Source organism: Bufo gargarizans, chromosome 4 (genome assembly GCF_014858855.1).
Source record: "Bufo gargarizans isolate SCDJY-AF-19 chromosome 4, ASM1485885v1, whole genome shotgun sequence".
Taxonomy (NCBI): Eukaryota; Metazoa; Chordata; class Amphibia; order Anura; family Bufonidae; genus Bufo; species Bufo gargarizans.
This window is the reverse complement of record NC_058083.1, coordinates 531,914,139-531,928,193: the sequence shown is the minus strand read 5'-3', so window position 1 is coordinate 531,928,193 and position 14,055 is coordinate 531,914,139. Positions and strand designations below refer to the sequence as shown.

At 43.2% G+C, this 14,055-nt stretch overlaps 1 protein-coding gene across 1 annotated transcript; it reads right to left on the bottom strand.

The window, feature by feature from the left end:
• Nucleotides 1-252: 252 nt before the first annotated feature.
• Nucleotides 253-10,885, bottom strand: LOC122934768 (gastrula zinc finger protein XlCGF26.1-like). The gene is made up of 3 exons (XM_044290459.1): nucleotides 10,796-10,885; nucleotides 4,961-5,018; nucleotides 253-4,090 (listed from the first exon to the last, which is right to left on the bottom strand). Exons 2-3 carry the CDS (start codon nucleotides 4,998-5,000, stop codon nucleotides 2,364-2,366), a joined length of 1,767 nt encoding a protein of 588 aa, XP_044146394.1. The 5' UTR covers nucleotides 5,001-5,018; nucleotides 10,796-10,885; the 3' UTR covers nucleotides 253-2,363.
• Between the last annotated feature and the right edge of the window lie 3,170 nt (nucleotides 10,886-14,055).

The following is a 14,055-nucleotide window of genomic DNA, read 5'->3' as shown; positions in this document are numbered from 1 at the left end:
ACTGTATCACTGATTTTATATTCTGCTCTTGGGTTTTTACGCCCCAGGTGCATTATCTTGCACTTATCAACATTAAATTCTAGTTGCCAGGTTTTTGACCATTCCTCTAGTTTTCCTAAGTCTTTTTCCATTTGGTGTATCCCTCCAGGAACATCAACCCTGTTACAAATCTTTGTGTCATCAGCAAAATGACACACCTTACCATCAAGGCCTTCTGCAATTTCGCTGATAAAGATAATAAACAATATGGGTCCCAGAACAGATCCCGGTATTTGGACCGCGGTCCGCCAGTTGAGTACCCCTGCTATATACTAACTACCGGGAACCTTTAACAACACAGTACAGACAGACAAAAATCCTCATCCACTAAATATATAAAGTAGTCCTCAATCTATACAAAATAATCAACTAAACCTAGAACCACAACAACAATTACCTTATTACACTATAAACACTATGAATTGTGAAGATCCAGAAAGTAAATATCCCCCCATACCACAACAACCCACACTCATTAAATAGGCTATCATTACCTCATATAGTAAATAAGATATCTGACCCACTGTCTATAGGTAGGCTCCTAAGCAATGAACCTACAACCATCATTATTACCCTATGAACTAAAGGACAGAATTATAATACCCAGCAAAATCGATCAAAGGAATAATCTGTCTCAATTAGACACACTTTTCCATATATCTCAATATTTTTCATTTATTCCTTTTTTATTCTTCACATTTTTACAATCTGTACAAAGTTTACCCTGGCATATTAGATTTGAACAAGACAATCAGATTAAAATATATGCACTGATTGAAAAAGATAATCAGCTCACAAATGAGTCGATTGCCTCTGTCCTATAAATACTCCAGTATTCACTACAATCCTCCACTTACTGATGAAGGGAGAGACTCCCGAAACTCGTTTAAGGAGCAGAGGATTGTCAGAATACCCATTACTCGAAACAGAGCAAGAGGATCACTCAGAATAGGCCGGGACCATTCAGAACAAGCCGGGAAAAAAAAAAAAAATAATCGCGATTACGTGACAGCCTACGTCAACCTCCAGACGCGCGAACCACGCCCCCCGGCGTCCTTGGCAACACGAGATACACCGCCGACTCCCGAACTGGATTCAATATAGCTGCCCAGGGAGAACTGATCACCGCCAGAGGACCGAAGACAGCAGCGCCGGGTGAAGGGTAAGTGACCTCTGGAGCCAGAGACAGTGCGGGACGCCGCACTCAGGCACAGAGCATCCCTTCTTCCCACAGCACCCGCATAAGAAGTAGAACAACAATATATTGCTACATATAAAATACAAATGTACATGCTTGCGGCTTTATGAAAATCAACTGACATCTATATATAGCAACAAGGCGCATGATTTATCTTCCATTCCATAGCGGTGAACATATAAAAGGAGTCACAAGGCGCATTATTTACCTATCTCCTATCTAGAGGATATCACCCCAAAAAAAGTCTATCCTATATATGGGGAGATAAGGAGAAAGACGCATTACTTTATCCTCCACCTTGAGGCTACTATTTCATGAAAAGATTGTTCTATTTAAAACTACATGAATAAGGACAAGTATCCTCTATTTTTTCACCTTCTTCATTTTTTACTAGCGCATCATTTTTTCTAGCGCATTATTTATATTTTATTTGAATATTTTATTATCAAAACCTTCTTCAATACCAACTGGTAACTATTTAGTGATGACCCACTTATTTCTACATTTTATTACTATTATCCATTAAAAGGACATTTAGCAGAATTCAATTCTTCATCACTACATTTTACACCCTTGCCTCTTTTTATTGTAACATTATTTTAATATATTATACACTCTACATTTACCATATATACAACTAAATTAATAGATTGACCCAAATCAGAGTGTGCCTGCTTATCAATTTTCTTTCAAATATGGGAAACTGGACAGCCGTTTTAAGTTATACAGAAGACATGATTAGGCAGCAGGTCTCACAATGAAGCTCCACATCTCTCATATGTCTTACATTCTGAACATTACAATGGCTTATCTTCTGAGTGAATTCTCTCATGTTTAGCAATAACTGATTTCTGAATAAAAGACTTCCCACATAAATATGGCTTCTCATATGTGTTGTGAGTTCTGTGATGTTGAACAACACTTGCTTGACAGGTGAAACATTTCCCACATTCCGAACATGAAAATAGCTTCTCCCTTGTGTGAATTCTCTGATGTTTAACAAGATTTGCTTTATACCAAAAGATTTACCGCTTTCAAGACATGAAAATGGCTTCTCTCCTAAGTAGGTTCTTAGACGATTTACAAGATTTGATTTCTGGCTAAAAAATTTCCCACATTCTGAGCATTACAATGGCTTCTCCTCTAAGTAGAGTCTTTCATGTTCCTCAACATGTGATTTCTGGCTAAAAGGTATCACACATTCTGAAGATGAACATGGCTTTTCTCCTGTGTGACTTCTTACATGTTTTATAAGCATTGATTTCACACCAAAATACTTACCACATTCAGAGCACATAAATGGCTTCTCCCCTGTGTGAGTTCTCTGATGTCGAACCAAATGTGATTTCTGACTAAAACATTTTCCACATTCTGAACATGAAAATGACTTCTCCTCTAAGTGGAGTCTTTCATGTTTCACAACATGTGATTTTTGGCTAAAAGGCTTCAAACATTTTGAACATGAAAATGGTTTCACCCCTTTGTGAGTATTCTGATGTCTAACAAGATTTGATTTCTGACCAAAACATTTCCCACATTCTGAACATGAAAATGGCTTCTCCCCTGTGTGAATTCTTTGATGTTGTATAAGTAATGACTTCTCATGAAAACACTTCCCACATTCGGAACACACAAATGGCTTCCCTCTTGTGTGAGTTCTCCGATGGGCAAGAAGAGTTGATTTCGAACTAAAGCATTTTCCGCATTCAAGACATGAAAATGACTTCTCTTCTGTATGAGATCTCTGATGCTTAGAAAAATTATTTTTCCTGGTAAAGCCTTTCCCACATTCAGGACATGAATACGGCTTCTCTCCTGTGTGAGTTCTCTGATGGGCAACAAGATTAGAGTTCGATCTAAAGCATTTTCCGCATTCAAGACATGAAAATGACTTCTCTCCTATATGAGATCTCTGATGCGTAGACAAATTATATTTCCTGTTAAAGCCTTTCCCACATTCAGGACATGAATACAGCTTTTCTCCTGTGTGAGATCTCTGATGGGCAACAAAAGTTGATTTCCGACTAAAGCACTTTCCACATTCAAGACATAAAAATGGCTTCTCCCCTGTATGAATTCTCTGATGTCTAACAAGACACGTTTTCAGAATAAAAGATTTCCCACATTCGGGGCATGAATATGGCTTCTCCCCTGTGTGAGTTCTCTGATGCCGAATTAATGTTGATTGATTGATAAAGCCTTTCCCACATTCAAGACATGAATATGGATTCTCGCTTGTGTGAGTTCTCTGATGGGCAACAAGATTTAATTTCCAACTAAAGCACTTACCACATTCCAGACATGAAAATGACTTCTCCCCTGTGTGAGTTCTCTGATGTCTAATAAGATGTGATTTCTGACTAAAGCACTTTCCACATTCTGAGCAAGAATATGGCTTCTCCCCTGTGTGTGTTCTCTGATGCAGAATAAAACTTGATGGATTGTTAAAGCCTTTCCCACATTCAGGACATGAATATGGATTCTCCCTTGAGTGAGTTCTCTGATGTCTAACTAGAATGGATTTCATGCTAAAAGATTTTCCACATGTCAAGCATGAAAATGAACTGTTATCTCTGCAATTGCTCTGATGCAAAAAAAGATTAGATTTCATTTTAAAACGTTTGTCACTAGAATTTTTTTTCAAACATTTCCGTTTAGATCTTCTTTTACCAATCAGTAATTGCTTAGATGAAGGTTTCTTGTGACCAGCGGTATCAGTAGATAGATCTCTGCTGTGAAGGACCGAGGGTATATTAGGAGTTATTGAATCATCTTGTGTGGTATTGTTATCTTCTGCTTCATGATGGGAATATAAATGGAGATGTCCATAGGAGTCGATCATCTCGTCTTCCACTGGAAAATGAAACAAAATTATATTATTTTCGCAGCTTTACTGAGACAATTGCAAGCCAGGAAATATGATCACTACCATCTTCAATAACCTGTAGCATCCCCTGCATAAACACACTGATATAAACTTTTCCCTACCACATATTGTTGAATGTGTCATTCTAAAACTACTGGTTGACTTGTTTCAGGATTGAGGGATCTCCTATAACTGGCGATTCCCTTTGTCCTTTTTTTCAGAAATAAGTGAGGCTCATCTATTCTCAGACCCAGGATTCCTTCAGGATCAAGATCTACCTCCTGTGATCTTGGCTGCCTGGCAACTTCCTTCTTAGCTCGATCCCATCAGTCTAGAAATATTTTGGTCTCCTCGGATTTGCAAAACTGCCTTCTCCCCCACCAGTCTTCTGAAATAATGACCCCTAAATCCCTTTCCTCAGATACTGAGGTTAGGACTGTATCACTGATTTTATATTCTGCTCTTGGGTTTTACGCCCCAGCTGCATTATCTTGCACTTATCAACATTAAATTTTTGTTGCCAGATTTTTGACCATTCCTCTAGTTTTCCTAAATTCTTTTCCATTTGGTGTATCCCTCCAGGAACATCAACCCTTTTACGTTCCCTGTTACGTGATCTTCATTCTGATTCGGCATTTACCCTCCAATCATTTTTGCGTTTGTGATTGAATCTATTCACATTGTGTCACATTTTACCGATGCCAATGAAGATCAAGGGATATTATGGCTATAAATAATTTATTAATATTAATTGTATCATTAATGATGATGAAGAGGAGGTTTCTCTGAACTTTCTATCAATTGTCCCATTAATAAAGACATTTACAAATCAAAAAAGATTTATGAAAGGCTCTTACCTTTCACAGACACTGAGATGGGTTTATCAAGTCCACTCATCGTTTCACCAGAACTTTCCTGCAAGATGAAAAACATGTCAAAAATATACCCCGCCGCTAGTTTTTCTTATGCCTAGGTGAAAATGAAACACTTCTACAAAACATAAATTCGGCTACTTTCACACCAACGATTTTGCTAGATCTGTTATAGATCAGCCAAAACGCTTCCGTCATGATAATACAACTGTCTGCATCTGGATCCGGTTGTATCATCTTTAAAATAGCCATGACTGATAAGCCCTTTAACATTAAATATTGTCAGAATGACACTGATATGTATAACTCTGGGTAAACACATTATTGACAGTGTTAGGCTACTTTTACACTTGCGTTCAGAACGGATCCGTCTGCATTATATTGTTAAAAAATTTCTAAGTGTCAAAGTAGCCTCAGACGGATCCGTCCAGACTTTACATTGAAAGTCAATGGGGGACGGATCCGTTTGAAAATTGAGCCATAGTGTGTCATATTCAAACGGATCCGTCCCCATTGACTTACATTGTAAGTCTGGACGGATCCGCTTGCCTCCGCACGGCCAGGCGGACACCCGAACGCTGCAAGCAGCATTCAGGTGTCCGCCTGCTGAGCGGAGCGGAGGCCAAACGGTGCCAGACTGATGCATTCTGAGTGGATCCGCGTCCACTCAGAATGCATTAGGGCAGTATGGATGCGTTCGGGGCCGCTTGTGAGAGCCTTCAAACGGAGCTCACAAGCGGACACCTGAATGCTAGTGTGAAAGTAGCCTTAAGAAGCACCCTGTTTAAAAAGACACTGAGCCGTCACGTGTGTCGCATAAATTCTCCCTTTTTTGGAGCAGCAGTGCAATGAGAAACCTCACAAAAAAGGCAGGCAGTGTGCAGCCATTTAGGGGTAGTAGTAATGGCACCAGGCGGAGCAGCAGCTGCAGTACAGTATGGAACACCATGAACAGGCAGGCAGTCGCCTCACTGGGCTGATCATAAATACCCAGCAATGCCAGATCTATTCCATGTCATCTCCTGGAAATGTGTGAAAATCCTCAAGGATCCATGTGCCTGAATTATTTTGACAAAGCTAATGTTTTGCAAATGCATAGGACAATTTTGCCTGCATGGGTGGGAAAATGCCGCCTGCTATGAGGAAAACCCTCCCTGAGATGACACAAGAGGCTGGAAAACATAGTACTGTGATAGCAAACTTGGCCATTTCCAGCCACTGTTCCAATCTGCATTCCCAGAAGTCCATAGGGTCAGGCAACAGGGTGTGTGCCAGGGCATAGTCCAGGTACAACTAAACCTAGCTGTTCAGACAGTGCATGTCCGTATACTGCATCAGGTTGGGGTAGCAGAGACAGCGGGAGAGTGGTGACTTAAATTTTGGTGAAGGAATAACCACAATTAAGTGGTACAGCAGCAACTGCACTGCCAGCAACTTGGCCACGTGGGAGTTTAGTCACACAAGCTAATTCTAGTTTCGAATAGAATTCCCATGGCCGCACATACTGTTATCAATGTCTCATGATGGAACAGAAGACAAGAAGGAGGAGGAGTATGAGCAGGAGAAGAAGAAGCTGATGATGATGATAAGGTCACTGTACTGCTTGTGGACGTGGCCTGGCTGTCACAAAGACGACTGGGAGAAAGAGGACAGACTCAGCTCAGGGGGAGCACTGCTGCAGCCAGACACTTCCTCTGCCAGTCAGGGGAATGTCAGCTCCAGTAAGCAGGTGACAAGGAGAGCAGGGCAGGCAAGACAGGTGCTGGTAGTGGGAGACTCAATTATTAGGGGTACAGATAGGGTGATGTGTCACAAAGACCAGGATCGTCAAATGGTGTGTTGTCTTCCTGGCGCTCGAGTTCGACACATCGCGGATCGGGCTGACAGATTACTGGGAGGGGCTGGAGAAGATCATGGTCCATATTGGAACCAATGACAAAGTTAGAGGTAGATGGAGCGTCCTTAAAAATGATTTTAGGGATTTAGGTCAAAAGCTTAGGGCAAGGATCTCAAAGGTAGTATTTTCCAAATTACTATCTGTACCAAGAGCAACACAAGAAAGGCAGCGGGAGATTAGGGAAGTTAACAAGTGGCTCAAGAACTGGTGTAGGAAGGAGGGCTTTGGGTTCATCGAGAACTGGGCTGATTTCTCTGTCGGCTACAGGCTTTATCATAGGGATGGGCTGCACCTCAATGGGGAAGAGGCAGCTGTGTTGGGGGAGAAGATTGCTAGAAGGTTGGAGGAGTGTTTAAACTAAAGACTGGGGGAGGGTAATTACGTTATAGGATGAAAAGATACCGTGGGGGAGGGAAAGGGACTGGGGGAGGAATGGAAGGAGGGACTAGAACAGTTCAGAAGGAAAAGTGTAGGGTAAAAAATATACATAAACCTCCTAAATGTATGTATACTAATGCCAGAAGCCTGACTAATAAAACCGAGGAATTGGAATTAGTGATGTGTGAGGAGAACTATGACATAGTGGGAATAACTGAGACATGGTTGGATGATAGCTATGACAGTGGGAATAACTGAGACATGGCTGGATGATAGCTATGACTGGGCAGTTAATGTACAGGGTTACAGTCTGTTTAGAAAGGATCCCCAAAATCGGAGAGGGGGAGAGGTCTGCCTTTATGTAAAGTCCTGTCTAAAGCCCACAGTCTGAGAAGATATAAGTGAGGGACATGAACATGTGGAGTCACTGAGGGTAGAAACACATGGAGGCAAAAACAATAATAAATTACTAATAGGAGTTTATTATAAACCTAATATACCAGAGCCCACAGAAAATCTACTACTAAATGAGTTAGACGAGGGGGCAGATCATAAGGAGGTCAATATTATGGAGGACTTCAACTATCCAGATATAGACTGGGGAACAGAAACCTGTGTATCTCATAAAGGAAACATGTTCTTGGCAACAACCAAAGACATTTACCTTTCCCAACTGGTTCAGGACCCGACTAGAGGGACGGCCACACTAGACTTAGTATTAACCAAAAGACCTGACAGAACAACAGACGTGCAGGTTGGGGGACACCTGGGAAATAGTGACCATAAAGTAATAACCTTACAATTGTCATTAAAAAAAGTGTTTCTTCAGGGAGGAACAAAAATACCAAAATTCAAAAAAGCTAAATTTAGCCAACTAAGAGAGGCCATAGGCTTAACTAACTGGGACAATGTCCTCAAAAATAAAAATACAGCCACAAAATGGGATATTTTTAAAAGCATCCTAAAAACTAATTGTGAGAGGTACATACCTTATGGGAAAAAAAGGTTAAGGAGCAAGAAAAAAAAAAAACAATGTGGATAAATAGAACTGAAAAGAAGGCAATAAATGACAAAAAAAGCATTTAAATCACTAAAACAGGAGGAGGACCAGGAAACACTGAAAAACTGTAAGGAAAAAAATTGAATATATAAAAAACTAATAAAAGCAACCAAAATAAAGGCTGAGAGATTAATTGCCAAAAGAGAGCAAAACTAAACCTAAAATGTTCTTCAATTTTTAAATGGTGAAAAGTATAAATCTGAAGGTGTCGGACCTTTACAGAGTGATAAGGGGGGAGTTACAGAGAGCGATGGGGAGAAAGCAAAGCTATTAAATATTTTTTTCTCCACTGTATTCACTGAAGAAAATAAACTGTCAGATGAAATGCAGAATGTAAAAGTGCCCTATCTGACCCAGGAAGAAGTACAGCGGCGTCTTAAAAAGATAAAAAATAGACAAAATCGCCAGGACCAGATGGCGTATACCCCCCTATCCTAAGAGAATTAAGTAATGTCATAGCCAGACCCTTATTTCGGATAATTAAGGACACAATACTGACGGGGAGTGTTCCACAGGATTGGAACATAGCAAATGTGGTAACAATATTCAAAAAGGGTCCAAAAACAGAGCCCGGAAACTATAGGCCGGTAGGTTTAACATCTGTAGTGGGTAAACAGTTTGAAGGTTTTCTAACAGATGCTATCTTGGAGGATCTCAATGAAAATAAGCAAATAACGCCATAATAGCATGGCTTCATGAGGGATCGGTCATGTCAAAATAATGTAATCAGTTTCTATGAGAAAACATCTGTATGTGGGTAAGTAACCGGCTCAGTGATAGAAAACAGAGGGTAGTTATTAATGGTACACACTCAGATTGGGTCACTGTCACTAGTGGAGAACCACAGGGGTCAGTATTGGGCCCTATTCTCTTTAATATATTTATTAATGATCTTGTAGAAGGCTTGCACAGTAAAATATACATTTTTGCAGAATACACTATGTAAAGTGTACTGTGTAAAGTAATTGTAATAGATTAGAGGCTTGGGCAGAGAAGTGGCAGATAAGGTTTAACACTGACAAATGTAAGGTTATGCACATGGGAAGGAATAATGCAAGTCACCTGTACATACTAATTGGTAAAACACTGGGTAACACTGACATGGAAAAGGACCTAGGAATTTTATTGAACAGCAAACTAAGATGTAAAAACCAGTGTCAGGCAGCTGCTGCCAAGGCCAATAAGATAATGGGTTGCATCAAAAGGGGCATAGATGCCCGTGATGAGAACATAGTCCTACCACTTTACAAATCACTAGTCAGACCACACATGGAGTACTGTGTACAGTTCTGGGCTCCTGTGAACAAGGCAGACATAGCAGAGCTGGAGAGGGTCCAGAGGAGGGCAACTAAAGTAATAACTGGAATGGATGGACTACAGCACCCTGAAAGATTATCAAAATTAGGGTTATTCACTTTAGAAAAAAGACAACTGAGGAGAGATCTAATTACTATGTATAAATATATCAGGGGTCAGTACAGAGATCACTCCCATCATCTATTTATCCCCAGGACTGTGACTGTGACGAGAGGACATCCTCTGCGTCTGGAGGAAAGAAGGTTTGTACACAGAGATGGGTCGTTAATCCAGGGAGTTATTCTGATTGCCTAATTGGAGCCAGGAAGGAATTCTTTTTTCCCCCTTAAGTGGGGAAAATTGGCTTCTACCTCACAGTTGTTGTTTTTTTACTTCCTCTGGATCAACTTGCAGGATAACAGACCAAACTGGATGGACAGATTTCTTTTTTCGGCCGTATATACGATGTTACTTTATTGAATGCTGGACAGTTCTATTTTCCCACTGGATTTGGTGATGCCGTCTCATTGCTGCAATACAGCTTTGTTGCCAATGCTTGTGTTTGAATGTCAATGACTTATTTTAATCCTGCAGATCAGTTTTGTGTTTTGGCCTTGTGGAGAAAAACAGCCATACATGAGTTGCTCGCACAGAGCTAGCGGCAGCCAAACTTGTTTTCAGTGGCATCACCAGTTCCCGAGCTCATCAAAATAGAAGTAGATCTGGCTCTGGCCATACATTGCCTCCACTCTTTATTGCAGCCACGCCATCACCCTTCTCCTCTGATGCCGCCTCCTCCTCAGCACACAGATCCCGCTCCCATGTCCTGTCCAACACAAAATCATCATCATAGTCCTAACCCTTCCAGTCACTTTTATCAGAAAGTGATATGTCATCATGGGATCCTTGCCCCCCCCCCCCCGCTGTGACTGAGAGGAGGAGTGAGCCATCCAATCCACAATCTCTTCCTCTTTGTCTTCTATAATATTCTGGCGCCTACTAGAAGCTAGGGAGAACTGTGGTCTGCTACTACTACTACTACTAGCCGGGCGGCTGGTGCTGCTAATGCTGTTTGCACTACTACAGCCACCCACATTCTGAATCATAGATGATGAGGCACGGGTAGTGGAAGTGCTCATTAGTACAGAAGGCCCAGGGAGTGGGAAGTACAGTGCTAAGTATTACATACCGCACCCTGGTCCTCTTCTCCCGGCGTCAGCTCTGCATTCTGTTCTGACACAGGTTTCAGGATACAGTGTGCGGCACGCGATATGACCTGACACTGACATCAGGACACAGTGCAGCGCCAGTGCCCGGATACAGTGCTGAACTAAGAGCGGTGGTACCTGGAGGAGGAGAGGTGAGATTTTTTTTGTCTGGTCTGAGGTCTGCATTTAAGGGAGCAAGAGGTGAGGTGGGAGATATAGGTGTGCCAGGGGTCTGCATTATTCAGGGATCTGATACACGATCTGTATACATTTGGGTCTTCAATTAGGGGCTGTAAACATTTGGCTTCTGATCTGGGTCTGAGAAATTTTGATGCCAATTTGGGGTCTGTATAAGTATGGGATGTGTACAAATTTTGGGGTCTGATTTGCCCTCTGTATCATTTTGGGGTCTGTATTTTTTTAGGATCTGTTTGGAGGTATGTGTAACAGCGACCGCTGTGCGACGCTGTTACCCTGCTTACCGCCGCAGCTCCAGGCAACACGCTCACCGGTGATCCTGGCCAGTGCTTCCCAGTCACCACAGCAATCCTCGGCTCTGTCTGTATTGGTGCTGTTGCACTGGGATCCGCTCCGCAGCTTCCATTTAACCTGGACACTGCTTGTACTCGGCTGGTGATGTGGCAGTACGTATCACTCCCTGTCGGGGCTGAGTCAGGTGATCTCGCTGACCAACCCCGACTCTCCTGCACATATTTAAGTGGCACAGCCTAGATGCTTCAGTGTCAAGGTCTTTGTGTTTGCTAAAGAGCCTGATAACCACTTGTGTTCTTGACTTGTGCTTCGCTTCTGGACTCTGCTAATCGTCTCATCCTGTTGCCGACCAGGAATGTCTGACCTTGTTAGTGTGCCACCTGTTTTGACCCTCTGCTTGTCCTGAATATGCCTCCGCCTCATCCTCCGGTTCCTGTCTTGTTGCTCCTGGTGACGACCCTGCCTGTCCACTAAGTCTATACTGTCGGTACCTTCGCAGGTACCTCCTGGTCCACCCGGACCAGCTGCTACTGACCCTGCGACTTCAAAGTCTATCCCCACCATCGGGGGATCTAGTGAAGTCCAGGTAGCTGCTTATCCACGCACTTCCAGGGTACAGCCAGTCAGTAGCACAGTTCACATCCGCTCATCTGTGACAGTACACTGAGGTCATGGACCCCGCTGGTCATTCCAAGACCGTCGTCCATGATCTATTGCAGGAATTTAAGCGCCATAGTTAACGACAAGACGTATTGATGTAGTTCATGCAAAATGTTGCTGATCGCCTGGATGCAGTCTCTTCTCCAGTCACTGCAGGGTTGCTAGCCGCTCCTACTCCTGTCACGACTTCACCGGTGATTTCGGATCAGAGTGCTGCTGGTGTGCAACTTCCGCTGCCAATTCGCTATGGGGGTAATCCTAAAACGTGTCATGGATTTTTAAGTCAGTGCCTGATCCACTTTGAGTTACATGGGCAGAGGTTCCCCACTGAGGAGTACAAGGTTGCCTTTATCATATCCCTGCTGTCTGATAAGGCTTTTGCTTGGGCAAATACTATTTGGGAATTTGGAGGTCTAGAGACGACTAATATGCAGTCCTTCCTGACTACCTTCCGGATGGTCTGTGAGGAGTCGGGCTGCAGGTCCTCCGCTGCCTCAGCTCTGCTGCATCTACGTCAAGGTTCCACCTCTGTGGGTCAGTACGCCATCCAGTTTCGTACCCCGGGAGCCGAACTTGCGTGGAATGATGAGGCTCAACTAGCGGTATTCGGGGAAGGCCTTTCTGAATGTATTAAAGATGAATTGTCAGGTTGCGACCACCCGTCTACCCTGAATGACCTGATTACATTGCCTACACAGATTGATGTGCGTTTCAGGGAACGCTCTAAACAGGTCGCATGCACCAGAAGACCACCTCGTCTGGCTCAGTCCTTCCAGAGGTTGGTCCTTCCACTAGTATCCGTTCTGCCTGAAGAGCCTGCAGGTTTTGCGCCTTTGCCTGACTGACCAGGAGCGTCTTCGTCGCAAGACAGAGAATCTATGTTTGTATTGTGGAGGCAAAACCCACTTTGTGCGTAAATGTCCCCAGAGGCAGGGAAACGCCATTGGCTAGGATCAGTTGGAGAGGTGGTCCTAGACCAGGAGAAGTCCTCTCTGAAACTTTTTGTTCCGGTGACTCTCTCTCACAAGGGAGTTACACTATCTGTGCCGGCATTCTTGGACTCTGAGTCAGCCGGTAACTTCTTTCAGCAAACGCTGTCCATCAGTATCAGCTTCCCACCATGCGACTGGAGAAGCCTTTGTCAGTGGCCTCTGTAAATGGACTACCGCTCCCGGAACCAGTACTCTATGTTAACTGGGCCCCTTAAGTTACAGATTGGGGTTCTACACTCTGAGTTAATCTCCTATGTGCTTCCAGCCTCCATAAATCCGGTTATTATTGGGCTACCCTGACTGCGTCTGCACACTCCAGTGGTGGACTAGCACTCCGGTGAAATTCTGCGTTGGGGATTATCTTGTCGCTCCACCTGCTTAGGGGAGGTCCGCCCTGCTTCCTCGCTTACTGTACCAGTAGATTTACCGGGACTTCCGCAGCAGTATGCCAGCATTGCAGACGTCTTTAGTAAAAAAAAAAAAGACGCTGAGACTCTGCCTCCCCATCGTCCTTTTGACTGTCTGACTGTCGAACTTCTGCCTGGTGCCACACCTCCTCGTGGTCGAGTCTACCCACTTTCGCTTCCAGAGACTCAGGTGATGTCTGACTACATCAAGGAGAATCTAGAGAGGGGGTTTATCCAGAAATCCACTTCGCCTGCCGATGCTAGGTTCTTCTTTGTGCAGAAAAAAAGATGGATCCTTATGGCCCTGTATCGACTATCAAGGTTTGAATAAGGTCACAGTCAAAAATAGATACCCTCTCCCGCTGATCCCCGAACTCTTTAACAAGATTCGAGGGGCTAAGGTCTTCACCAAATTCGACTTGCGCGGAGCATATAACCTTATCCGCATTCGTAGGGGCGATGAGTGGAAAACCGCCTTCAACACTCGTGATGGATACTACAAGTATCTCGTCATACCCTTCGGTATTCCAAGAGCTAGTTAATGATGTCTTCCGGGACCTGCTCTATACCTGCGTGATCGTGTATCTGGACAATATACTGGTTTATTTTCCAGATTTGACCACTCACCGGAAGCATGTACGTTTAGTCTTACAGCACCTGAGGGAGAATAGACTCTATGCCAAACTCAGC